Here is a 19,794-nt window from a genome sequence, read left to right as displayed (position 1 = left end):
AAATCTACTTTTTCACATATATTTTTTAACGAATTAACTAAGAGGCAACTCGAATGAACTTTGATCGCTTTTGTTAGAATTTTTACATTGAAAAAAGTGAACATATTTTTCAAACCACGAGAGGTACCGGATCCGGCCAAATAGGTCCCGGAACAAAACAGTCCAAAACGGAGAGGTGCCATCCGGCTCAAATTAAGCACTGGTAACTGATAGATGCACACACACTACATGTTAATGTTTTTGAATGTATGTACATTGTAAAGTATTTTGTCTGTAATATATTTTTCGTTATATGTCAAACCCCAGTAAGACTAGGCGTCACCATGGGGATCCGAATAAATCCAATCAAAATCATAACATTAAAATTCAATACAATCTTCCGCAAAAAATTGTTTTTATTAGTATCAGCATTCTGTGCTTTAGTGGTCATAAATAAACCTAATGTTAAGGAGGGGTCTGTGTGTGTGAGAAATCGGCTAATTGTGCAACTGGTTTAAAAAAAAAAGGCATATTGAGAGAAGACAACAAGAAAAGTCCTGAACAAGCTTCTGATTATCATACATATTTATTTTAAAATCTGATCTTGTGGACATTGGTTCTTAGGTGTGTGTGTGTGTGTGTTTTGTTGAATCCTCAGTGGGTTCAAAGTCTGTCATCATGAGAAAGAAAAAATGAAAGCAAGGGAAAAGTGCATCTTAAAAGGAAACACACGGACACACACGGACACACACAGCCTTCCCACTACAACATTAACACACTCCAGTTGATCATCAGGTCTTCAGTCTACACAGACGATCATAGTCCTAGGTTGCGTCCAAAACCGCACCCTTATTCACTATTTAGTGCACTATGGTTGACCAGAGCTCTATTGGTCAAACATGGAGCACTATATAGTGAATAAGGGTGCCATTTGAGTCGTAACCTATTAAAGTTGACGTCTCAGTATGTTTGTATGTTTCTTTCAGCAGGCAGATGCAGCACTGAGTCGGAGGAGGATCCTCCGAGATGGAGGGATGGGGGTGGAGGGGTGCTAGGTCCCCCTGGCGGAACCCCCTGACATGGTAACTTCCTGTAAGACGGAGATCTCATGGGAATGTTCACATGTTGGTGCTCATTCGTGATTGGCTGTTGGCAGAGTTGAGTTCGCCTTGGCTGCCCTCTCTGGGAGGAGACTGGAGAGAGAGAGAGAGAGGGGGGGGGAGGGAAAAACAAGGTTGAGTGGTGGACATTCTCTATCAGCAAAGATAGGGAAAAAGAGATCTTAATTCTCATCTGCATGCTGATCTGTTTACCAGTCTTCAGACGTAAGAACATATACAGGTAACTGCCAAAATAATGGAAACACTTGAGGAAATGAGGGATACAGAGTATATTGAAAGCAGGTGCTTCCACACAGGTGTGATTCCTGATTTAATTAAGCAATTAACATCCCATCATGCTAAGGGTCATGTATAAAAATGCTGGGCAGGCCATTATTTTGGCTACCATGGTTATTAGGCTTGGGCGGTATACTGTGGTATTTGAAAATAGCCACAGGATGGTTTTTCAATACCGTCAAAAACGCGGAAACTTTTTCTTTGAAGTTTTCCCAAAAAAACAATGATATTCGTAGCTACTTTTTAAGTAAATACCTGCAGTCAACTTGTGCAATATGTTAGGAGATAAAGCAGATCGCGTTCTTCATTTCTCTAATATCAAATTCGACCTGCCACCTTCCAGCTAACCACAGCTAGCCAGAGGCTGTAAGCTGTTTTTGTTGTTTCTATAAATACCTTACATTTGTGATTTTAATTTGATGAAATGTATTTGCCAATTTAATATAGTATACAGTGAGGGAAAAAAGTATTTGATCCCCTGCTGATTTTGTACGTTTGCCCACTGACAAAGAAATGATCAGTCTATAATTTTAATGGTAGGTTTATTTGAACAGTGAGAGACAGAATAACAACAACAAAATCCAGAAAAACGCATGTCAAAAATGTTATAAATTGATTTGAATTTTAATGAGGGAAATAAGTATTTGAGCCCCCTCTCAATCAGAAAGATTTCTGGCTCCCAGGTGTCTTTTATACAGGTAACGAGCTGAGATTAGGAGCACACTCTTAAAGGGAGTGCTCCTAATCTCAGTTTGTTACCTGTATAAAAGACACCTGTCCACAGAAGCAATCAATCAATCAGATTCCAAACTCTCCACCATGGCCAAGACCAAAGAGCTCTCCAAGGATGTCAGGAACAAGATTGCAGGCTGGAATGGGCTACAAGACCATCACCAAGCAGCTTGGTGAGAAGGTGACAACAGTTGGTGCGATTATTCGCAAATGGAAGAAACACAAAATAACTGTCAATCTCCCTCGGCCTGGGGCTCCATGCAAGATCTCACCTCGTGGAGTTGCAACGATCATGAGAACGGTGAGGAATCAGCCCAGAACTACACGGGAGGATCTTGTCAATGATCTCAAGGCAGCTGGGACCATAGTCACCAAGAAAACAATTGGTAACACACTACGCCGTGAACAACTGAAATCCTGTAGCGCCCGCGAGGTCCCCCTGTTCAAGAAAGCACATATACATGCCCGTCTGAAGTTTGCCAATGAACATCTGAATGATTCAGAGGAGAACTGGGTGAAAGTGTTGTGGTCAGATGAGACCAAAATGGAGCTCTTTGGCATCAACTCAACTCGCCGTGTTTGGAGGAGGAGGAATGCTGCCTATGACCCCAAGAACACCATCCCCACCGTCAAACACGAAGGTGGAAACATTATGCTTTGGGGGTGTTTTTCTGCTAAGGGGACAGGACAACTTCACCGCATCAAAGGGACGATGGACAGGGCCATGTACCGTCAATTCTTGGGTGAGAACCTGTTTCCCTCAGCCAGGGCATTGAAAATGGGTCGTGGATGGGTATTCCAGCATGACAATGACCCAAAACACACGACCAAGGCAACAAAGGAGTGGCTCAAGAAGAAGCACATTAAGGTCCTGGAGTGTCCTAGCCAGTCTCCAGACCTTAATCCCATAGAAAATCTGTGGAGGGAGCTGAAGGTTTGAGTTGCCAAACGTCAGCCTCGAAACCTTAATGACTTGGAGAAGATCTGCAAAGAGGAGTGGGACAAAATCCCTCCTGAGATGTGCGCAAACCTGGTGGCCAACTACAAGAAACGTCTGACCTCTGTGATTGCCAACAAGGGTTTTGCCACCAAGTCATGTTTTGCAGAGGGGTCAAATACTTATTTCCCTCATTAAAATGCAAATCAATTTATAAAATTTTTTACATGCATTTTTCTGCATTTTTTTGTTGTTTTTCTGTCTCTCACTGTTCAAATAAACATACCATTAAAATGATAGACTGATCATGTCTTTGTCAGTGGGCAAACGTACAAAATCAGCAGGGGATCAAATATTTTTTTCCCTCACTGTATATCTGAGGAGATCCAAACGGTTCCTATGTAGTGATAAATGCCACTCCCTAAACCCTCACCCACTAGAAGTGTTGGTCACCCTGTACATCAGGTGGCAGCTGATAGAATGTCCGTTCGTGAATTCTCAGAGTGGAGAAGTGCAACTGAAGCACAAAATTAGTCTAATCCCGAGCAGAAATTACAATAAACATTTTAGATCTGCGTTTACAAAACGCAGCAAGATATTTCTTACGAGTCTTTTTTTTTTCTGCGTGGGAAATGCTGAATTCTGCTTTGACGCGACCCCTAAATGTAACTTGCTAGTTATCTCAGTAAGTAGCTGAATTAATAAGTAGACGGGCATCATATTGTGTTAGCTTTCTGCCGTGTTTGAGAAATCTGTACAACTGCCTGCTACAGTGATTTCCTTGCTTTTTCCCCCTCTACATTCCCAGCCAGTCTGCTCCTCCCCCATCTTCTCCGAGCAGAACAGGCGGGCCCGTTGCCCTAGCGACTCCACACAGACACAGCGTGTACACATGCTGCTCCAGAGCCAGTACTGTTCTTCCTTCAGACAAGCATGCGTCAAAACTATGTTCATTTGCACAATGTCTCTCGTTCATATTAGCTTGTAAGTGTTCTAACTCACCCAAAATGACATTCGGTAGATCCTACCTATGTAGAACTTTATGACCTGGATTGCCTGTGTTTGCAATTTGTTTATTTTTGTTTGCGCTCAGTAGCATATTTAGCTAGCAGCCTGGATGGAAGTTGACTATTACTTGTGCACATTTTGGTAGCAAATGGCCTTTTTTAGCGCCCCCTTGTATACTAAGACGGTAATACTGTAAATCTCAGGATGAGAGAAGGACATTATTACGATATGAAAATCTGGATACCGCCCAACGCTAATGGCTATGCCCCCATAGAACGACAATGCCCCCATCCACAGGGCATGACTGGTCAATTCATGGTTTGATAAGCATGAAAATGATGTAAACCATATGCCATCTCAGTCACCAGATCTCAACCCAATTGAACACTTATGGGAGATCCTGTATGACAATGTATGTACTCACTACTGTAAGTCACTCTGGATAAGAGCGTCTGCTAAATGACTAAAATGTAAATGATGGTGCAACACCCTATAGACGGGTTGGTTGTTTAGCAACAAACCCGACACGTACAAACTATGGGGCAAAACAGACGGGGTTGGCTTAGATTGTTGACAAGTCAACTATATTTAGTAATTTGCACAATGAGTGCTTGTTGTCTCTCAAATACATCGTTACAGTTGTTGGTTAGCTAGCTAGCAAATTTTTCCAATATTAGCATTGACCTGAAATCAGTCAAAACACCTCAAAACAAAGACATGGTATCAATAACAAGATAAAACTAGCTAAACGAGCCACCTACGATTCCCCACATGGCAGCTTCTTGTCATTGTTGCTAGCTATCTGGCCATCCAGAATCACAACACACAGCCTTCTGCCCCAAATGGAGCTTTGTTTTGGTGACATTGTCAGCTACCCAGTCTATTAAAACACTTAGTTTTGGCAGTTACCTGGATGTGTGAAAGCAAAATGTACAAAGCATACAATATTAAAGTGTTCGAGTTGGCAACTCGACAGAGGGAGCGGCGACTCTGAATCTAAGGTATTTTATTTCAGAACCCCTGATGTGTGGAAATGAGCTGTGGTGGGTGGCTGAGAGGAGGAGAGGAGAGGGGTTGGACGGCCTGGAGAGAGGACGGGGTGGACCAGAGGGCAACGAGAGAGAGGGAGAGAGAGCAAATGAAAGGAAGACAAAGCAAAGATGGTAAAAAGGGAAAGAGAGAAAGAAGAGAGAGATCTTTATACACTGAAAGGGAGGCTGATTGAGGCATGGATGTCAAAGAAAGAAAGGCTGTTGTGAGGGTTGTCCATATCCCAGAGGAAAAAGAGTAGAGAAGGAAGCCAGAAAACCCCTGGGAGACCCCGTGCACAGCGGTACCTTGACGTGTATCTGGTTGCGCAGCACGGCAGCTCGTAGGATCATGGCTTTGGCTCGCCTCTGGAACTCTTTGCCCATGTGGATCGACTTCTCAAAAGTGTGGCTCCGCTGATCGACATCCCGCGCATACAGGATCTGAGATGAGGAGAGAGAGATTGCTTCAGTCTGTCTGTAGAGAAACATGCTTGGCATCTCAAAGAGAGAAGGGAGGAGAGAGACAGGCTAGGGATAAGAGCGCTGTGACAAACCATTTGGGTCACTGTCAAATCAACATACCGTGTTGCATTATAAGACGGGAAGCAGTTAGACAATGATAGATTGATCTGAGCTCATCTTGTGTGTGTGTGTGTGTGAGAAAGATGGGGGGGGGGGGATATGTGTCTTGACTCTTGAGTGTGTGTTACCTTGCTGTGTGAGTCTATACGTGCGTTGATGAGTCCCTCCAGTATGAGCTGGGTCAGTTCATCCTCCAGAGCTAACACTGTGGTGTTGAAGGACTGGGACATCTTAGTCATGTCTGCAGACACGTACGGGCTGAAGTACTGACTCACACACACATTAACATCTTAGTCATACATCAGCATGAAAAGTAGAGGAACTGTCTGCACGCGCCCGCCCCCACACACACACACACAAAACAACAGTGTAGATTAGAGCAGACCTTACGGAAAACACACCCACTAATACTGGCCATGGGAGCAGGGGACAGAACCTGCTCTGAATGTTTCAAGGTCATTTTACAACCTTCTAAATAACACAACACCAGCGTAGCTCACACCCTCATCCCAACCCGCATCCCAACCCGCATTCCAACCCGCATCCCAACCCGCATCCCAACCCGCATCCCAACCCGCATTCCAACCCGCATCCCAACCCGCATCCCAACCCGCATCCCAATCCGCATCCCACTGTGGTAAAATGGAAAATGCACACCAAAATGTCAAGCAGAACTAATTTTGATTAAACAGCGTTAGCAGAACCACCATTTTGGTGCCATCCACTACCTGCTAGTCCAGTTAACCCAGGTTGTCCATCCACTACCTGCTAGTCCAGTTAACCCAGGTTGTCCATCCACTACCTGCTAGTCCAGTTAACCCAGGTTGTCCCAAGTGGCAGCCAATTGACACCCTAGGGCTCTGGTCATAAATAGTGCACTTTATAGGGAATAGGGTGCCGTTTGGGACTCATCTCCTGTAGATATTTGCCCCCAGGGGTCAGAGTCATTCAGAGTCCTCAGCTAAATGAAGTTTTGATCTGCCTGAGCTAGAAGTATTGTATCGGATTCTTTCCCTCCAGACGCATCCATTGCCTATTTTCTAAGTCGATGGGGGAGCCCTTGATTGACAAATTGATTATTAGAACTCACCCGTGAGTGTACAAGAAAGACAACAGAATACTCCATGGTGATGTTCAGTATTATATGGAGTATTGGAGGAAAAGTGTTCCTGTCCTGTCCGTCTCACCCGTCCCGTCCGTCTCACCCGTCCAGTCCGGTCTGTCTCATCTGTCCCGTCCGTCTCACTCGTCCTGTCTGTCTCACCTGTCCCGTCCCGTCTGTCTGTCTGTCTCACCCGTCCAATCTGTCTCACCTGTATGAGGGCTCTGTTCCTGATCAGTGTGTAGAGGGTCTGTACGTGGGGGGCCAGGTACATGTCTAACAGCAGGTTATCCTGAGAGAAAAGAGAGGCAGTCTGCATTTAGGACAGCTTTCAAACACGTGTTATCAACATCATCATCAACATAATGAAAATACATCATAGTTTTCAATGTATCAAATCATGTTACCTGCTTTAGTTACTTTGTTTCATTCCCGTTTTCAACTTCTACACTACCTGTTTGTATTATTCACATCAATGCATCATTAAAATACATCAATCTCACCTTGATCTGGTCCAGCATTTTGAGACAGGAAGCGTACTTTGACTCGTAGAATTTAAAGATGATGTCACGGACCTGAGGTTCCAACTCTAGGAATAATTTAAAGGAGCTGGGAGGACATAAAGACATGAATCGTAGGACATCTAAATTACTATACATGAACATCTCAATTACTATACATGAACACACAGGGTGGGTTGCACCAACATGGTTTAAATTAATCTAGGATTAGAGCTAATCTAGGTTTATAATTAATCAGAGATGTTTTGCGCCACTTAATTTTAAATTTGGATTAATTTTAAATTTGGATCAGTAAATCTATGATTAACGGTTTTAAACTATGATTAGTGACACGTTACACAAATGAGGTATTTCGTGAGTTGCTAGCCTACTTGACAAAAGAGGCCACAAAGTTGCTGTTCCTTGATAAAATAAAAACAATGTAACGTTAGAACTACTGCAACTCCATCGTGAAAGGTTCTCATTGGTTGGCTGATTTGAAATAAAATCCGTTATTTACCAGTACTAGACAGAAAACTCATTCGTTAGCTAACGTTAGCTACTGGTCCTCTGTAGCTCAGCTGGTAGAGCACGGCGCTTGTAACGCCAAGGTAATGGGTTCGATCCCCGGGACCACCCATACACAAAATGTATGCACGCATGACTGTAAGTCGCTTTGGATAAAAGCGTCTGCTAAATGGCATATTATTATTATTATTATTACTGTAGCTAGCTAGTTTATAAACCTAGCTAGCTAGCATAAAATATAATATATTATTGTCATTACTTAACGTTAATTAGCCGTTTATTATTTGTCAGCTCGCCACCTGATCATGGCACGTCAAAGAAGTTCACATTTCTCCGCTTACGAAAAAGACCTCTTGTCGGAGCTGATGGAGGAATTTAGTAACGTACAGGAGGATGAAAAGACAACACGACGGTCAAAAAGAAGGAAGACACCTGGGCTGTTTACGCCACAGATTTAATGGATCGACACGGATTAAAGAGAAGAGGGACCCAAATCGGATGAAGGCGTGCTGGAAAAACTTACAAACGAAAGTCAAAAAGGATGCGGCAGAGGAGAGGCGGGGGGCTATTTTAGACCGGAGGGGGGCCTCCGTCCAAGGGAATTGATCCTCTCTCCCAGAAGATATGCGAGATGATTCCCCAGCAGTTTTCCCCTCTCCTTAACCCTTATGATGACGACGGACAACTCGACCTACCAATATTTAGTAAGGATAAATAACTGGTAACTATCAATGACTATAATGCACGTTAAAACTAACGTTAATGCTACTTCACTACAATGTTACCGTTATCAGGCCCATTACAGCATGTTGCATAACATCATCATTCGTAGCCTACTAATAATGAGTAAATGTTTTTCCCTTTCCTTTAGTTGAACTGACACCCTGTGCCGTGGAGAAACAGCAGTGCCTGGATCTTGCACCAGCAGCAAAAACACCAGACAGGCCAAGCAAACGCCCCAGAACTGACATAAACCAAGCTCATATTGATGTTTTGGAGCTGGAGAGAGAAAAATCTACTGCAGATTGAGATCCTGAATTTACATAAAGAGCTACTGCAAATTCAGAAACAGAAACTCCTTCAGGGAAACAAATGCCCACTGTGTAAAGAATGCTGATCGTTTTATTTATTTAAGCAATTATTTATTAAAACAATTATTTATTAAAACAATTATTTATTAAAACAATGCTTTCCCAAGCAATTTGGTGTCCTCCAGTCTTGTCCCCACTCTTGTGTTCTGGTGCTTCCAGATCCACCCTGTATGGTATTGAGAATAAAGTCTAAATAATACATTTGAATACAGATAGCCTAATTAGGAATTGTATGTGTCGATCAAAATATAATATTGCTTTTTACATGTTACCAATGTTACATTATATACACCTTAGGCTGCAAAATGGTTCTCAATCAAGGTTCTCCTCACAACATTCCCATTTGCATTGGCAGCATGTTGCACCTGGCCATCTTCTGCATTCTCCTCAGGTAGCTCGTCTCCTTGTCTCTTGCCAAAGTTATACAGAACTGCCACTGCAATAATGATTGTCAGTGTAGTATCCATCTTCGTGCGGAGCCCCTCCGTTAGGCACAGGAATCTTTTTTTCCACACTCCAAAAACTCTATGAGACCTCTTGCCAGGATATGAGAGGTGTTGTATTCTCTCTCTTCAGGTGTCTGGGGGGTTTAAAAGAGGAGTCACAAGGTATCCATGACAGGCATATCCATTGTCACCTAGTAGGTGGCCTTCATATGCCCCCCTTTCCAGCATTGCACACAGACTACTATTGTCAAAGATTCTGCTGTCATGGGTGGATCCTGGCCGTCTAGCTACGATGTTGGTGAGCTGACCTTTGTCGTCACAGACAGCCTGCACGTTGATGGAGCAGTAACCTTTCCGATTACGGAACAGTTCTCCATTCTCACCTTGACTTGTGGAGTCCAAAAAGGTCCCCATCCACCATCTGGAATCATCCAGTTGCATAGAACCGTAGGGTCACCAAGAGCTGAAGTCGTGGGGGTACAGGTCTCCCGAGTGGCGCAGTGGTCTAAGGCACTGCATCGCAGTGCTAGCTGTGCCACTAGAGATCCTGGTTCGAATCCAGGCTCTGTCGTAGCCGGCCGTGACCGGGAGACCCATGCGACGGCGCACAATTGGCCCAGCGTCGTCCAGGGTAGGGGAGGGAATGGCCGGCAGGGATGTAGCTCAGTTGGTAGAGCATGGCGTTTGCAACGCCAGGGTTGTGGGTTCGATTCCCACGGGGGGCCAGTATGAAAAAATATATATATATTAAAAAATAAACAATAAATAAAAATAAAAAACATAATGAATGCACTCACTAACTGTAAGTCGCTCTGGATAAGAGCGTCTGCTAAATGACTAAAAATGTAATGTAATGTACAGCCGCATTCCTATCACTCCCATGCTTAATGGTTGGTCCAACCTTTCTTTCCAGTTGCAGTCTTTGTAGAAGCGGTATCGCCTTGAACTCATCATTATCATAAAACTCAACAGGATTTAACCTGTCTCTAATTATTCTCTGAGGAACTCTGTCGTTTTGGTCTCTCCACAGTAGATATACCTGCCATTATATCAGTTAAACCACCTCACATGGCAGTTTAGAATTAATCTCCAATCTAAATATATTGATATTACGTATTTTATACAGTATTTGTTCATGTTTGGAATATTGAGAGCTGCATAAGGATTTGGAGGATGAGGACATTCCATGTATTTATTTCTGTCACTGGTGGGTGCCAGAAGGTATGCAGGCCAAGATAGCTGGGGGGGCCACTGGTGCTAATCTTGGAAGGAGTACGTGATGGGATATCCTGACTAGGGTGCAACACGATACCATATAGGGTGATCCTATATGTGGCGAGGAGTGACACTCAATAATGGTTGGCACCTGTTGGATAGAATTAGCTTGCAAACAAGCATATAAGCTAAGAGATTTCCTTTGTTCAGTTAGTTCATATAGCAATGGGCCACCCACGGGCCATTTGCCATGTGAACCCGGTACCGCAATATGAAATACTTTGAATCAACTCTCCATGTAAGTGTTTAACTATTCTCTTGCATCCTGAATTACTCAATACCAGAAAACTCATCATAACAGATTGGCGTCACGAACAGATGCAGTTTACGGCCGAACTAACAGGTAAGCAGACTTTCATTTTTTTGATTATGTCAAATTCTGCTTATCTGTGGTAAAGCTGAGCTGTAACGAACGTTTAAAATGCAATATTTTTTTTAGGGTAATAGATGAGTGGTATTCAAGTATGTAAACAGATGTAAGGAGAAATATCAAATTAGACAATGACATGGTGCTATGATTCTAAACAGGGTTTGTTCAGAGTAATAAGTAAAACATTACAGAGGAGAAGGACATTATAAAGATAGAGAGTTGAGAGGTTTGAGTCCTTTGGTGTTGAATCATCATAAAGTGTGATAAAGTGAGGTTTGGGTCCTGTGGTGTGTAAGAATCATCATAAAGTGTTAGATTTGTTAAGAGGTTCAAGTCCTCAACAATGTTTGTTAACGGTTAGAGTCCTTTGTAAAAGCCCTATGAGAGAATGAGTCCTTTGTGAATTACTCAAAATGGTCAGGAGAGAGAGAGAGAACAATAACTCATACTGCATAAAGAATCAGAGCCGATACAATTAAGCATGTTGAATCATGACACCAATGACAAAATAGGCAAACAACATTTTAATAAAGATCAAGTTGGGGATTTGATTCACGTATTTGATTACTAATATTGCATGAACTAATAGAAGCAATGGATAGCCAACTTAGTAGACTGGTATCTGGAAAGACTAAATCAGAGCTTCAATTACCTCGAAGGGAGCGAATGGAAATTACGAAATTATTACAAACAAATACGCATTTAAAACAAGTCCCTTTTTAAAGTATGAAATCAGACAATGTGCGAATGGATGTTAAGTACATTAGGGTTTTTCTATGTGGAACCATATATCAGTGATTTATCAGCATGGACAGATGAGTATCCTCAAGAAGGTATTTTTAAAGGGAATAAGTTAAAGATAGCGCGAAAATATATCATTGACAATATCACCGTAAGCAACACGAAATGGGATTTAGATTATATGAAAGAGGCGAATAAAGCATGCGATTTAATGAGCGCACGATGGCCTGGAAATATAATTAATAAGGAGCAAAAGTCAGCTAACGAAGTTAAATAATTGAATGGAACAACATAGGCTACCTTATGAACAAAGAGCAGAAAGTAATTTTAATCTGAAGGGTGCATAATAAGTTATATAAGTTTTGATAATTTGATATACATTTGGATAATAAGCTTTGATATAATGTTATCTTGTGGTTCCGTACATCAATGCCCATCATAGTATATCACGAAGTGGTATGACAGTGGGATGTAGTTACAGAACCGGTGAGGATCCCATGACAGGAAGGTCAGTGTCCGGGAAGAGAAAGTTGTTGTTGTTTTTTTGGGGGGGGGTTTGGTTCCGCTGGGAGTATGTTTGAAGAAGCTGATTTGTGTCGATTGAGAATCGTTAAAAAAACACGAAGGGATTGTTTGATGTGAGTACCTAGGAGTTTCTAACGTTCTTTATTGGATTATGTGAAGATATGAAAATAGGATGCATTTTATGTGTGTAATCGATTACTAGAGAGGTGATAAAGTAATAATTAGAATAATATTTATATATTAACTTGCTTACCCAAACGTAGACGTAACGTCAGGGGTGGGAAATAATAATTAAAGGTTTTCTGAGTTGGTGCCGTTGATGGATCATTTGATGGAGATAAGGTTTAAGAAATAAACTGCCCATAAGGAGTGGAATTTATAGACGTAACTTATAACATAGTACAAAGCTAATTTAGGGTTTACATTAAACTAATTATAATTGCGGAGCTAAGGTGATGAAGTGAAGGAATTTCATTTTGTATCAGATGTTAAGACGACCAACCATTGTAATTGGGCTATTTGCGGGATTTCTTTGTCATTTCAATAGCATTGGGTATATGGCTATTTGCGGGATTTCTTTGTCATTTCAATAGCATTGGGAATATGGCATAGACTAAAATCTGGGTTTCTGAGTGTAATTCAACTGTTGGTATGTGTTGCTTAGACAGATACTGCAGACAGTATTTGGTTTGGTGATGTAGAATGGACGATTTAACAGCGTGCTTGGTTCATATTGAAAGACTCACTTATGCAATCGGAATAGCGAGACGATTTCGAGGTAGTCATTTTCTGAGTTACTAGCTTAAACTACTGTGAATGGGGTCGTAATATCAATCAATAGATTGAATATTAATAATATGGATATAAATTGAATGTATGATCATACAAAAACAGTAGATGTTTGTTTTACTACCTGTAGCCAAATCAGAAAGGCCAGTTACCTAGATCTGCTGACTTCTAATAATGGCGGATTGGTGGTTTCATAAGAGCTGTGGCTATGATCTTAGTTGATAACAGGGGAAAATAAGGGTATAGTGCCTAAGCACAGGGAAGCGAGTGTCTTATGTTAATGGGAAGTGAAGCACGGAGACAAGAGAATCAAGAGTATTAAAAACACCAGGGATAAAAAAAAAAGCATTTTTGGAAAGAAGCAGTGTATGAAAAGATAACATTAACTGAGGAATATAGAAACTTTTAGCTGAGATCACTACAGAAATATTACTGACCCAATATCGTAACAGAGACACTGAACCAAAACATGAAGAAACCACAGCAATCTAGGATTGTGAAAGTTGTCAAGTTAGTTTTTTAACCCTATGATAGAGGTAAATGCAGAACACTGTTTGAGAATGGTTTTATTTTTTTGTCTGCTAGTAAGAATAGGAGAGTTTCCAGGTGTTGGTCTGCGGGTGTTAGCAACTGGGGCTCGCTGAACGTGAGAGAGCTATAAGGGACATAATGGGTTCAGTTTGGTCTAGTGGGATCACTGGTTGCTGCGGAAAAGGAGGAAGTCAAAGTGTTACCGGTGTGAAAAGGAGGTGAGTGTTACCGGTGTGAAATGGCTAGCTACTTAGCGGTGCGAAATAGTAGCATTTTGATTGGTGACGTAACTCGCTCTGAGACCTTGAAGTAGTTGTTTACCTTGCTCTGCAAGGGACGCAGCTTTTGTGGAGCGATGGGTAACGGTGCTTCGAGGGTGACTGTTGTCGATATGTGCAGAGGGTCCCTGGTTCAAGCCCATGTAGGGACGGAAGCAAAACTGTTACAGTGATGATGTTGACATGGATCACTGGTTGCATTGATTAGATTATACGAAATCTAATTAAAGTGGCCTCCCTGTGAATAGATGTTTTGTTTGTTTTGACTATAACTTAACAATAATTTGTCACCTGCTAAAGTAACATTGGATGGAAAGACAGAGGTAGAGGATAATAGAGATTGTAGAGGGTTTTCTGTGTTAAAAGGAAAGTAGGTTAATTGGGAAATGAGAAATGTCAAATTGGATTGTTTGAGTAGACTGGTATTAAAATAATGCTTTCTAGTAATGTGAATGCAAATATGTTATTAGGTAGTACGGGTTTGTGGATAGAATTGACTAATGCCATGATTTAGTCAGCGGGTGAAAGAGTCGTGCTGGCTGGGCTATATCGGGATGTAAAGGATGCAGGGGGTAATGTGAAGCAGGGATCTGAATAGTTGAATAGGCAACGTTCTTTTACAATTTTGTATTATTATTATTCAATTCTATAGTTTGCGTAACTCCAGTGAGTTATGTAGACAGTTAATTAATTCTAAAACGATAATCTGTTTCTGATACGTTGAACAATGGGAGGTAGTTTTGACTATTACACTCATGGGGAAGTACCAATTATTTTTAGGTTCTGGATTTATTAAACAATAGGTTTGTATTTTAATACATCAATGCAACAGGTTGTGATGATTACATTACCGGAAAGGGGTTATAGGTTTATATTACAAGGTGTCTAGTCAACTTAATGAAACGTGGCATTATCTGATGTGTTTTAGGTAGGATTATTTCTTATAGGATTGGTGGAAGTACCCTACAGTATATATGTTAAGGAAGACGTAGGAGATCACATCTCAAACACCTTTTTGATAGATGCCTGGGATCAAATACCTTTATGCGTAGTAATTGATTATATTTGCGAATGACTAAAATATTACATTTAGAGGGGTGACAGGAACAATCTAAGGAGAAACAGATATTACCTATGTCGTTGGACAGTGATCCAGTAACGATACCATGATGATTTGATATGGGATCAAATGGAGCCGATTTTGGGGTTGAATAATCATTGTGAGAATTATAGATAATGAAGTCTAAAGGGTAATCAATTCAAAAATACTCACTGTAAACGCAAAGAACCTTGAGTGGTTTTCATATTTTGAGAGATTTTATGTAATCTTCTTCTGGAGTAGTTATGAGGAATTATATTGAAACAAACGATTATTGATGTGAGGTAGGACAGTGTATATCTGCATCATGTTTTGTGTGTAATTACTACTTTTGGATTGCTGATAATAACTGAATGTTAACGAAATGTATACTTTCTCTTCCAGGAAAATTTTGGATTTCCTTATCTCTCATTGGAATGTTTCCCAAGTCTGTGGGCTGGGGGGAGCAGTTAGTCAAATTCGGCAGGCTTATAATTAGGCCGTAAGAGGGAGCTACCAAATTAAATAAGGCCTGGCCATTTTTGTTTGTTGTTTTCCAATATGCTTTTTCAAATAACCATACACAACCCACATATTATTATGGTTATATAGGGTTTTATTTTGATTTTAAGGGGTTTTAACAGGTTAGAGATGATAAGTCTTAAACGGGCACACACATGGAATTTTCTGAAGTTTTATGAGTTCGTTTTGGGTAAACACATGATTTCTTTTGAGAATAAATGTAATTTTACATTAACATTTTAGTCATTTAGTAGACGCTCTTATCCAGAGCGACTTACAGTTAGTGAGTGCATACATTTTCATACTAATGAGGACTTCCTGTACACTTGAGATACAAAATGTATGAAATATTTTGACTGTTGTTGATGATTAGTCTACTATAGAATTAAACACTTCTTTGAAGGGTATGAATGACTTCTGACCTCTGTCCTGACTTTCTAGTGTGATTTGATCACCCACACTGGAAAACCGAGAGACATAGGATGATGAATCCTATATATGATTCGGACCATGACATGGACAGAGTGAGAGAGCTAGTCCTGAATGAGGGACACCTGTCGCTAGTCAATTTTACTATACCTTGAATTACCTTATGGGATACAATTAAGTTAAGGTATTATCAAAGGTTGTCATTTTAATTTAATTTATTATTTTGGTTTAACAGGCAATGTTGTTGTTTTGTTTTTTGAACGCCTGAATCACGATGTGAGTCATGTGTCCAAAGGGGGGAAGTACTGGTCGCATGGGGCTTTTTGGTAAATATGCTAATTGTATTAAGAATATGAGCAGTAGTAATTAATGTGTTATGGGTTAGATTAAATATTTTAGGTGCAAGTGTATTTGTGGCAGGAGGCAGGGTGTAGAGGAGGCCTGTCTATGAAACTAGTGGACTGCAACAAGCTGCAAGAATATGCACTTCCTAATCTAAAGGCGTCTCCTGACTGATAAGAAGACAGGGTATAGTAGCATACGGTGTCTCACCTAACAATGTTCTTAAGACTTTCTTCCCACGGGTGAAGGCTTCTCTGCCCAACCTAGCAGGAGAATCTGAGCATTGTCTGCGCCCTGGAGACTGGCGGTAAAGGATTACAGAAGTAAGAGATGGACAAACCCTAGGTGGGGAGGTCAGTACTAGGTGTTGCTGGCTACCTCGATGGAGGGGAAAGTAGCAGAGAGAGATAACTGCATCCATGTGTCCCACTGTAGGCGTGTTCAAACCCAGAGGAGGAAGATGGCACCGCCAATGCGGAGCATTGTTTCCTTTTGTGTTGGTCTGTGTCTGTGTGTCTTTGCAGCAGGGACTCTTAACTTCCCTATTGGTACACTGCCGGAAGGACACACTCCACAGAACAATGTTGGTGGATTGAGAGGGACTCTGCATGATCCGAGACCCTAGTGACGGAAGAAGGTTCAGTGCTAAATGGATCATACATCGTCACCCAGGCTACACCAACGGCTGTACGGATAGAGGGGAGATCGACATGGTATCATCTAAACCACTGCAACAGAGTACTACGAGGAAACCGATGACCTAGAGATGAGGGAGCTGAGGACGCTGGAGCTGACCAGAATCAGGTGATGGGAGACGATGGCAATGGGAATGCTACAGATGAGCTACGCACTCTGGCTGATTCCCTCGGCGGAGGGTCAGACCTCCGAGAACATCCATGAACTTCAAGATCTTCCAGAAGTTCAAGAATCACCTGACTTTCACACCATTCATTTCTCTGTCTTTGGAGGGTTTCCCTAACAGAAATTGAGGTCTAACTTCGATCTTGTGAATCTGCGGTGTAGTTGATAGGGTGATAAGGGGAGTATATTAGAAATTGGTATTGAGAATAATTGGTCAAACATAATAATTTGTCATATAGTCAATGCTTATATGGATTTCTTGGATTAGAAATGAACTCAACTAAACTGTTATGTTCTGTCTTCTCTTGAGGTAAATACAGATGGTGTCTTGATGCATAGCAGGGATAATTCGGCCTAGAATGGTGCAAACCAAAAAAATCATAATATCTAAACCGGCTGAAGATGAACATCAGAGGCGTTGAAGACGTTCCTGTACAGCACTACTTCTACCTGCACCCGGTGTACAACAGCCAATCAAAGCCATCAACTGCTTTTATCTCTTGCTTTTCTCGGGAGTGGGACAGGAGTCCACGAGGAGTGAGAATTGAGAGAGATCTGTTCAAATACAACATTTCTCATGTTGGTATACTGCTTGGCAAATGGACAAGACAGAATGGGATGTAGAGATGGTGGTAACTCGGATGAGACATTGAAGTTGGGACATTGTCATGGGCAATTCATTTTGAACTATGAAGCTGTCTGAAGAAGATAATGAACAGAAGCCAGAAGATTGATTGCCGGTGAAGGAAGGGGTTGGTTAGCTGTGTCGATAATACATTTGGATTTATCTAAATTTGCTAATTTGGGTAGGAGGTACAGTGAGGGAAAAAAGTATTTGATCCCCTGCTGATTTTGTGCGTTTGCCCACTGACAAAGAAATGATCAGTCTATAATTTTAATGGTAGGTTTATTTGAACAGTGAGAGACAGAATAACAACAAAAAAATCCAGAAAAACGCATGTCGAAAATGTTATAAATTGATTTGCATTTTAATGAGGGAAATAAGTATTTGACCCCTCTGCAAAACATGACTTAGTACTTGGTGGCAAAACCCTTTTTGGCAATCACAGAGGTCAGACGTTTCTTGTAGTTGGCCACCAGGTTTGCACACATCACGGGAGGGATTTTGTTCCATTCCTCTTTGCAGATCTTCTCCAAGTCATTAAGGTTTCGAGGCTGACGTTTGGCAACTCGAACCTTCAGCTCCCTCCACAGATTTTCTATGGGATTAAGGTCTGGAGACTGGCTAGGCCACTCCAGGACCTTAATGTGCTTCTTCTTGAGCCACTCCTTGGTTGCCTTGGCCGTGTGTTTTGGGTCATTGTCATGCTGGAATACCCACCCACGACCCAGTTTCAATGCCCTGGCTGAGGGAAGGAGGTTCTCACCCAAGATTTGACGGTACATGACCCCGTCCATCGTCCCTTTGATGCGGTGAAGTTGTCCTGTCCCCTTAGCAGAAAAACACCCCCAAAGCATAATGTTTCCACCTCCATGTTTGACGGTGGGGGTGGTATTCTTGGGGTCATAGGCAGCATTCCTCCTCCTCCAAACACGGTAAGTTGAGTTGATGCCAAAGAGCTCGATTTTGGTCTCATCTGACCACAACACTTTCACCCAGTTCTCCTCTGAATCATTCAGATGTTCATTGGCAAACTTCAGACGGGCATGTATATGTGCCTTCTTGAGCAGGGGGACCTTGCGAGCGCTGCAGGATTTCAGTCCTTCACGGCGTAGTGTGTTACCAATTGTTTTCTTTGGTGACGATGGTCCCAGCTGCCTTGAGACATTGACAAGATCCTCCCGTGTAGTTCTGGGCTGATTCCTCACCGTTCTCATGATCATTGCAACTCCACAAGGTGAGATCTTGCACGGAGCCCCAGGCCGAGGGAGATTGACAGTTCTTTTGTGTTTCTTCCATTTGCGAATAATCACACCAACTGTTGTCACCTTCTCACCAAGCTGCTTGGCGATGGTCTTGTAGCCCATTCCAGCCTTGTGTAGGTCTACAATCTTGTCCCTGACATCCTTGGAGAGCTCTTTGGTCTTGGCCATGGTGGAGAGTTTGGAATCTGATTGATAGATTGCTTCTGTGGACATGTGTCTTTTATACAGGCAACAAACTGAGATTAGGAGCACTCCCTTTAAGAGTGTGCTCCTAATCTCAGCTCGTTACCTATATAAAAAGACACCTGGGAGCCAGAAATCTTTCTGATTGAGAGGGGGTAAAATACTTATTTCCTTCATTAAAATGCAAATCAATTTATAACATTTTTGACATGCGTTTTTCAGGATTTTTGTTGTTGTTATTCTGTCTCTCACTGTTCAAATAAACATACCATTAAAATTATAGACTGATCATTTCTTTGTGGGTGGGCAAACGTACAAAATCAGCAGGGGATCAAAAACTTTTTTCCCCTCACTGTATATACACTGCTAAATTAATAGTACTAAGAATGCATTGAGATAATGATCTGTAGTTATTCTCAGGATGAGGAAGGTCATAATATAGTTATGGATATGTATACTGTATGTTAATATGTGTACATTCTGACAGTTGTAATGTGTGATAAAGTTGAGGGTTTTCATTTTGAGTGATAGGACCAATGTGAATCACTAAGAATTGTCATTCTAAATTTGGTTGAGATAACTAATTTGGTTTTGGTTATGATTCATAAGATGACAGTGATTTATATAAATCATTAGTATATATTAGTAAC

General features: G+C 41.5%; 1 protein-coding gene across 1 annotated transcript in view; it reads right to left on the bottom strand.

The window, feature by feature from the left end:
* Window positions 1-546: 546 nt before the first annotated feature.
* LOC121577663 (COP9 signalosome complex subunit 1) overlaps window positions 547-19,794 on the bottom strand; it is a 37,503-nt gene continuing 18,255 nt past the window's right edge. Inside the window, exons 10-14 of the mRNA XM_041891436.1 lie at window positions 7,272-7,377; window positions 6,980-7,060; window positions 5,795-5,932; window positions 5,391-5,525; window positions 547-1,172 (exon numbers count right to left, since the gene is read on the bottom strand). Coding sequence (XP_041747370.1) covers window positions 1,098-1,172; window positions 5,391-5,525; window positions 5,795-5,932; window positions 6,980-7,060; window positions 7,272-7,377 — 535 coding nt within the window. The 3' untranslated portion in view covers window positions 547-1,097. The remainder of the gene's footprint in view (window positions 1,173-5,390; window positions 5,526-5,794; window positions 5,933-6,979; window positions 7,061-7,271; window positions 7,378-19,794) is intronic.

The sequence above is a fragment of the Coregonus clupeaformis genome, chromosome 1, assembly GCF_020615455.1.
Source record: "Coregonus clupeaformis isolate EN_2021a chromosome 1, ASM2061545v1, whole genome shotgun sequence".
Classification (NCBI taxonomy): domain Eukaryota; kingdom Metazoa; phylum Chordata; class Actinopteri; order Salmoniformes; family Salmonidae; genus Coregonus; species Coregonus clupeaformis.
The sequence above is the reverse complement of the archived record's forward strand: the minus strand, read 5'-3'. Positions and strand labels throughout refer to the sequence as shown.